Genomic DNA, 8,476 nt, shown 5'->3' with positions numbered 1-8,476 from the left:
AAATATAATAATTTATTGACAACATTTTTTTTTTGCGGATTAAATAAAATGCAACAGGGTAAAAGACGTTTAATGACACTAATATCGAACAAATTGTTTTATTAATCATATACAAAACCCCATCAGGATAGACACATATTAATAAATATATTCGAACGATATGCATATATAAATAGCATATATGGACATAAATAGATACATAAATTAAACACAAATATAAACTAAAGGAATCGTAACATATTAGTTTGCCAAAAGAAATATCTGCTTGGTATGTGGTCGATCAGTCAGTGATTTTCCCGCTGTCCTTTGAATCAACTAAATTTCGATGGCCCCAAGCTAGCGTGTACTCTGAGCCGGGTATAAGATGTCGTTTGTCATCCGCGTAAGACAACGCCACCTTATTTTTCAGTTCGATGTACATATCATGTAAACGTGAGCGAAACGAAGACATTTGGCGCAAGATTAGCGTGCCTTCCTCGTCGACAGCGCGCTTATAGTCGTCGAGACTAAGTTCGCGCTGACTGACCGAGTCAGCAACGCCCTTGGCCTTTTTGGTCAACTCGTTGCCGTCCACATTTACGCAATAAGCTTTCGCTCCCGTACCCAAGAATTCCCACAACGGCCGTCCTACGTACTCGTCCTTCATTTTACCAAGAACGGACTTGTTTACAGGAATGCCGTGTTGGTTGTTCTCCGAGTAATTAGAAGTATCGAATTTGTCCAAATTTTCTTTCATATCTTCGTAGAAATTTTCGCAAAAAATTTGGACAACGAGGCTGTCGGTATCGGTGTAGAGTAAGACGGCTTTGTCGCCGTACTTAGCCTTTAGATAGCCGTAAAAAAAGTCGTATATGAGAGTCTTGGATATGTCCAAAATGCAAAATCCAACGTAAATAGGCTTATCATATACGACTTTAGTCCTTTCCATTTGGAGAGCGACTAGATTTTCGCTAAATATGGCGACATTTTTAAAATTAGGTCTCGCGATTAACGCCTCTGCCCCCAACCTTTTCCCAATATTTTCCCAATGGGAAACGAGCCGCACGTCCACCCTTTTGTCCACATTTTCCATCGTTTTTCCAAACACAGTGTTATTCATAAGTTTGAAAAAATCTTTTTCAAACTTATTTTTAGCTGTATTACGCATCGCCGTATTCAAGTCTATGTATTGTTTTAGCCAGGGAGATTGATCGAAAACAAGAACGCGATGGATGCGAACAAGCTTTAAACCGTTGCTTAAAGCCTGTTGCAGATTCCTATAATGCAATACATAATTACGTTTATTGTTTAAATTTGGAATAAGTTTTCTCAATTTGGTTTTCGCGATTGGCGAAACGATGGATTCCGGGCAAAAAGGCAGTTCGTTGTGTGCGTCATGCAGCACTTCCGGATAGTCCAAATCTACTTCGAAAATATAGCCCCTAGGTGAATCGTTGGGGATATGCGTAATATCCAAATTTTGAATTTTGCCCTCCTCCAACCACTCGAAGTTTCCCGTTGGGAGGTATTGTGACATGGCCGCCCCGTATAAATTGGTAGCGTCCAAGTACATGACGTAAGAGGTAGGTTTGGAAGGGTCGTAATTAGGTAAAAATTTATTATTAGCCGCGGCCTTTCTCACACTACACTGACTGACTCCTCCGCGGATACCGTGCTTCAAGAAGTGTATCATGTCCACGTCGGTCAACAGGTCCAGTTCGACCTTTGTCGCCTTAAGGGCGCTCGTCCATGATAGACCCGGTGTCGTATAAAACTGACTCGGGTCCAGACCGTACGTTTTCAGACACACCTCTCTGAAGTTTTCAAAAATATCGGCTAAAAGTAAAACGTCGGATTTTAAATAAATATCTGAATATTCGCCTAAAGTTTTACATTTGAACAAATTCCACACAGTCCAGGCACGCTTGTAATCCTCCCTGGTTATGTTGTTCTTTCGCATGGAGTCATAAAAGTCCTCGTGCGATGGCAGTTTGGTTTCGTCTAATTTTGAAAAAGAATCTAGATACGTATATGGAAAAACGCCCTTCTGTCGAATAAGTTGAAATTCTTGTTCATTTTTAAAAAATTTTTTGACTTCCCGACACTGACTATCGTTCAAATTTCGACTCAATCTGTCCAAACTGGATGCCATAAATCGAAATGAATCTAAAAATCGGAGTTTTAAAAATACCCTTTTCCCTTTGCCTCCTTTCTCCGACTCAATGTTATCGACTAGGACATGTTTCGTAAAGGAAATGTAACGTTCCTTGTTTTGGGCGATGACATCGATCTTTTCCCCTTCTTCAGCCATAAATTTTACAAATAGATGACTGTCGAAACCTAAATGGTGAAAAAAGACAGGGATGTGCCGCGGAACTTTGAAATTCAAGTTGCAAGTGGAGTGAGCCGCACCCCGAAATTCGCCCGTCATATGACAATGATCCCTTACTTTTTCGTCCTCTGCATTAAATGGCTTCTCGCAAATGTGACAAGCCGGAGCGTTTCGAAAGCCGGTCTCTTGTTCAAACGATAGAGTGGTCATGGGCACGGAAGTTTTCATGAACTTGTTGTAGAGCGCTTTGCAGTCGCTCTCCAACCATTCAATGAAAATTTTGTGTGCGCCCCGACCTCTGTACTGTTTAAAAGTAGACTGGGAATCGTCAAAGTCACATTTGACATAGTAGGCGAAAGAGTAAGGCTCGTGAATATGAGTTTTGACGGTAAACGATTTATCGGGATTCGGTTCGCCTTCCACCTGTAAAGGAGTCATGACTGTTTCAAAGTCCGCGTACACAACAAAAGGAACTTTTAATTTCTTTTCAAATTCTTCAAATTTCAGCTTATTCGCGGGAACATCTTTACCGTATTTATCCTGGCGCAATTCGGTGGTCGGAAGTTTGATGGAAATGTGAGTGCAGTCGTGTTCTTTATGACGCTTTAGTTTTTCTTCGTTATAAAAATAAACCAAACACCCATCGCATAAAAACTTTGTAGTGGACCTTTTAGTTAATTGTTTTGAAACCAACCGAGACATACTTCTTATTAAACAATAATGATTTTCTCCATGGTCATTACTAATTAATAAGAGGTTTACATGTCTCTCTTTACGAGATTCAGTAAAATGCAAAGGACCAACGACCTCAACATCATTACGGACTTTGTTATAGACTCTCTCGAGGCCATAGACATTGACCGAAATTTCATTAAGTCGTTCAAAAGTGGATATGTCCTTAAGTTTAACGGGAAAATCGATACCTGTAAAATCCAGCTCGTTCTGAAATTCTACATAGTTACTGACCCTATTAGCGTTATTTGTCCAGTGAATTGGGTGAAGAGCAGCCAAGATCAACCACATAAAGCATTTTTCGTCCGTATTTTGCAAGTTCAAAACAGCTTTTTTGGCTTCGATTTCCTTGGGCAGGCTAACATAGGACGACGCCCTTAGGGGATTGTACTTGTTAATCCCTATTTCTAAATGGAGGAGTTCCTGCAACGCCCAGCCTGTAAAAAAGAGAAAGAAATTAGTTCGGAAATATACATTTTTATGAATCATACCGCTGTCCCTTTCCTGAAACTCGGTAGCTTTGGTAGCCAAGATGTCGACGAACTGGACGTATAGCTCCTCCAGATCGGTGTTTCCGCTCACCAGCCGATATTTGGTATTGAAGGACTTGACCTCCTCTTGTTCCTTCGTCTGCAAGAGGAAGTTTCCGAATAGCTCCATACCGACTTTTACGTTGCCGTAGCGTCGGACGTTCGACTCTACCAACGTAAGGATTTTGGACCTAAGGTGGTCCAAGAAGCCCTTAACGTCGGTAGGGTTAACGGTGGACGTCAGACGGTATGTAACTATGCGGTTACGGAAGGAGGTCTGTATCATTTCTACTCCTGGCTCCTGCACCACGCTGCATTTTTGGCGGTGAGCCAAAGTACGCAAGTGTCCTTGCCATCTCATTGCAGGAATGGTCAAGTTACACTGCGTACAATGGCGCGTGGATGATGGTGATGATGATGATGATGTCGAAGCTATAAAATACAATATGAGAATTGTTTGGGATATAAAATCAAAAATCCTTACCTTCCAGTAGGTCAAGTCTCGGGCGCTTGGGTTCGTCTGCAGCAATAGAGGCGGCGGCGGGTCTTTTCGCCTTGGGAACCTCATGCTTCTCGCGTTTATGGCGTCGGAGAGCCCCCTCGGATTTGTATATCCCGCCGCAAACGTCACAAATTTGTACTGCTGCGCGACAGTCCCCCTGCCTCGCCAGGTGGTCTTTACGGCTGAACGAGCGGTTGCAATATTCGCAGGTGAACATTTTTATTTGCTGCGAGGAATAGGCGTCTCACTCTCCAACTGTTTCAGATCTCTACTTGACACTTACCTTTTTTAAGTGGTGAAACACAAACAAAAATCCAAAAAATGAAGTCTCACTATGGCGGCGGTCACTTGTTAATTAAGCCAATTTTTCTGGGGTAATGAATTTAAAATTACATTCGAGAACGTTCCTTCAGAATAATTAAGATTTGTGTTGGCGAGAATTGCGCAATATAACGCGACCCGCTGATAAAATTGGTCGTAGTTAGCGACCTAACCTAACCAAACCGTCGTCGTATGGGGCCGCTTCGCTTCGAAACTCGACCGTTTGTCGCGGCGTGAATGTAAATTGCAGCGCGATTGTGTGCGATGACTCAGGCGTACCGCCGCCGTCGCGTTTGACAACTGGCTGATATCATCGCCCGCCGCGTCGCCGGTGTGCGGCAGCGGATGCATGACATCATCGCTTTGCGAAATGTTTAAACTAAACTTTGGCGGGTGAGATCATCGCGTCGCCTGCCTTCGCCGCAAAAAAAAATGTTTTAAACGAGACTTTCATATTAGACCGCTTAGGAACGGCATAGGTGTTTTCCTGCGACACAAGAAATGGTTTAATCGAAACGTTTGATATTCTTACCGCATGCGTTTCCTTCGACATCGAGTTTATCGTCGCATTTCCTTCGACGCGAACAAAAACGCAAAAAAAAAAATCTTATATATATATATATATATATATATATATATATATATATATATATATATATATATATATATATATATATATATATATATATATATATATATATATATATATATATATATATATATATATATATATATATATATATATATATATATATATATATATATATATATATATATATATATATATAGACACTCCGTAATTTCATTTTGTCAGTATGTTATACTTTGCGTCACCAAAAATAATTGTTCGATCGCAATGCGAAATAAACATTCCTGTTCAAAGAAGCAAAATGGTCCATATCTGTGTCGGACCTGTCGAAACCTGTTCCGTAGAGGTTTTGGGCCTGTTTAAGGCTGTCCTAGACCTGTTCGAGAGCTGTTCCATAGATATTTTAGACCTAATTTAAATCTGACCAAAAGCGTCCTGGCTAACATTTGAAATAAAATGAAAATATTTTAACGCGATTTTATTTTTATATCAAAATACAGTTACTGAATATTTTTTCATTTTTATACAATATGTCCTGGAGCCAAATTTTGGAAATATCCGATTTTTGCTTTGTATTCTTCCGCACGTAAGCGCAGTATTTGGAGATCGGCCTGAACAACTGCTATCTGAGTTTCGAGCTGCTGGATACCTTCTTCACATTGCATCAGCTGATTTTCCAAATTGTTTTTCAAATTGAACGCCTCACAAACTACCCTTTTTTCGTTGTTATCTTTGAACGCCTCGAACCATTCTCCTTGTGCTTGCGGTAGAGATTCAATTTTTATTTTCTTAACTCGTGAATTTGCAGCAGTACGCTTACGTTTTGGAATATCTGTTGGTGGCTGCGAAGGCGGTGGACCCATCAAACCATTCTCTTGCAATAAATTTAAAAAATTATCCGGCAACACAATTTGTTCCATGTCTGTCTCGGACGCTCACAAAATCAAAAATAATAGAAGAAATTTATAGGATATTCGCGGTGTCGATCCATGAATCATGTGACTTGTCCAAGCCCAACCAGCGCACGAGAACCTTATTTCCTCGTTTGCGCAACACCTTTTCGACGAGATAGACGTCAGGGTTAACGGTTTTCTGCAATTCTTCCTGGTAAAAAGCGCCCATTACAGGCTTACCCTTCATATCTTCCAACAGATAAGTTACCGGATTTGTAATCTGCACTTTTACGATTTTAAACAATTCCGTGGTCCAGTTGGGAGTATAACCTTTGCTAAACGCGTGCTTGGTCTTGCTGATTCTTACAACGTCGTCCAGTTTAAGTTTAGATGGTCCTACAATTTTCAAGTGACTGTACGCTGATTTCAGCAAACTAGGCGCGTTATCTTTGTTCACTTCTTTAGGTTTCATTCCGGTGGTCCTGTGCACGCTACTGTTATATTTTTCGACAACAGAGGATAAAACATCTATCCATTTGTAGGTGCCGTTTAACGAAAAATATCTACATAATTTTTCCTTGAGAGTACGTATAACTCTCTCGGCTACGGCAGCTTTCACGTTGCTATATGTACTGTAGTGATTTATGTCAAACCTACCCGTCATTTTTTTAAAATGGATATTATAAAACTCTTTGCCGAGATCAGTTTGCAGATTTTGCGGCCGGCGTCCTTCTTTGAGAATTTGGGTAAACGCTTTGGTAACTTCAACACCGGTTTTTGTTTTTAACGGTCGACACCACACGTATTTTGAAAAGCAATCGATCACGACTAGTATGAATTTAAAGTTTTTATTTTGTTTCGCATATCGGTCTAGCTGAGCCAAATCCGCTTGCCACAAATCATCCAGCCCTCGTAATATAGTTCTGCGACGCGCGTAATTTCTGCGTGCCGGCTTGTGCAGCTCTCGGACGAGTTGTGCTTTCTCACTGCTCATTACTTTGTCGATTGCCCGTCAATTTGAATTAAACACCATTTTAAATCATTCATTAGTTGTTGTCGCTAACTGATTTATTTGGTCCAAACTCGTATTGTATTTGTTCACCCATTGTGTATATCGGTTTTATTGTGGCAAAAGTTTATTAAGTTGGGAATTGATATCTGCCTGATAGCTCTTAAATGTCTTCTCAAGCTCTTCTATTTTGGATAAATGTTTTTCCAACTCTTTCATTGAATTATCGTATTTCTCGTTAAGGTGGTGATTAATGTGTGTACCAAATTTATTAATAGTCATGACAGCGGTTGTTACTCAAATAATTTTCTAACTCTCAGTCGTGCTTATTTTATAAGATAACTTTTCCCTCTCTTAGTTCTTCAATAATTGAAGCTATTTCGTTCTCATGTCCCGTGTGCCCCGCAGCAGTAGATGCCAATAACAGTCTTAATCTATCGACAAGCTCGTTAACATTATCCCAATAAATATAATCTGTATTTTCTTTATTTGATTTTAAAGTTAGCCCCGTCCCAGTTTTGATTGTCCTATAAGGCGGAGGCACTTTAGAAAATGCGTCAGCTAGTCGTCTCACTGGGTTTTTTGTTTTTGTTATTCCTCGCTCCTGTAAATAAGGTCCAATTATATTTATATATTTATATGATGCATTTCCTTGCACTTGTTCATTAGGATTATGGTTTCTCCGATACGCGTTTGTTCTTTTCAGTATATCCATATAATTATCTAGATCTTGCGATTTGAAACCGACCGGCACCTTCTTGAAAAGTAACTCATACAAACCCACAGTCCCAGGGTATGTAATACCTTGTACCTTCACATCTTTACCGACAATTTCCACAGCTTTTTGGGTTAAGCCCAGAAAAAATTTATCATTTTCTATGTCATGAACGATACCATAATTATGGTCAAATATATGTTGGGTATCTTTTACGCTGTCATCAATGTATGTTCGTGGTAATTTATCAGTCATTCAACCATTGCTCGTAAGCGGGAGTGTCGACGTAATCCTGTATAGCTTGCTTAGTTTGTTCTAAAATATCTGACAGATTTCCCAACGTAGTATCGCTGTCCGAAAGACCCGTACTTTCAGCTACAACATTGCTTTGTTGTTGGATCGACGGAAAGGAGGTATCAAAAAATGAGGGCAATTCTGAAGGTAAGATTGGGGTTTTTCCGGTTCTTTTCTCCTTTATTTTGGTAGGCGTCGAGGTTAACACTTCATGTTTAATATTTTCTTTTTCTTCAAACGGCTCTTGTTTGATATCCGTTTTATTTATTGATGAAATTAATTGCTGCAGAGGCTGAGTTATCGGTTTATAGGTTTGTTCGAGTTGCGTCTGGGATTCACTTGCGGCTTGTTTTAGCCTTTGATATTTTTTTCTAACTGCGTTTCTTGATTTTATTAGCTCCGTCGCTAGGCGTTTATCCATTTTGGGATATTATATATAAATGAAGGAATCGAAGTTTTTCCTATATCTGCCCTTATCTAACTCACAATCTTTGTCAATCACAAGAAAATTATAAGGTTCGTTCCAGCAGTACACACAGATATTTCTAAACTGTTCAAATGACATGTCCAACATACAGTG

The 8,476-nt window shown here is 39.8% G+C and overlaps 1 protein-coding gene across 2 annotated transcripts; it reads right to left on the bottom strand.

Moving 5' to 3' along the window:
• Positions 1-253: 253 nt before the first annotated feature.
• Positions 254-4,615, bottom strand: LOC132703251 (uncharacterized). 2 transcript variants are annotated; one of them, XM_060672399.1, is made up of 4 exons: positions 4,359-4,615; positions 4,058-4,301; positions 3,535-4,005; positions 254-3,480 (listed from the first exon to the last, which is right to left on the bottom strand). In XM_060672399.1, exons 2-4 carry the CDS (start codon positions 4,290-4,292, stop codon positions 281-283), a joined length of 3,906 nt encoding a protein of 1,301 aa, XP_060528382.1. In that variant the 5' UTR covers positions 4,293-4,301; positions 4,359-4,615; the 3' UTR covers positions 254-280. The 2 variants fall into 2 exon arrangements, with proteins under 2 accessions (XP_060528382.1, XP_060528381.1); XM_060672398.1 differs by having other exon boundaries at positions 254-4,005.
• Positions 4,616-8,476: the final 3,861 nt, after the last annotated feature.

The sequence above is a fragment of the Cylas formicarius genome, unplaced genomic scaffold (assembly GCF_029955315.1).
Source record: "Cylas formicarius isolate icCylForm1 unplaced genomic scaffold, icCylForm1.1 PGA_scaffold_6__28_contigs__length_40554024, whole genome shotgun sequence".
Taxonomy (NCBI): Eukaryota; Metazoa; Arthropoda; class Insecta; order Coleoptera; family Brentidae; genus Cylas; species Cylas formicarius.
Note: the sequence above shows the minus strand (reverse complement) of the source record. Positions and strands in the feature narration are given on the sequence as shown.

Bases quoted from the DNA above. Each gene is read 5' to 3' on its own strand.
- LOC132703251 (XM_060672398.1), bottom strand. From the start codon at position 4,292: ATGTTCACCTGCGAATATTGCAACCGCTCGTTCAGCCGTAAAGACCAC. The intron at 4,006-4,057 runs GTAAGGATTTTT...TGTATTTTATAG, and splicing joins GAGACTTGACCTACTGGAAG to CTTCGACATCATCATCATCA.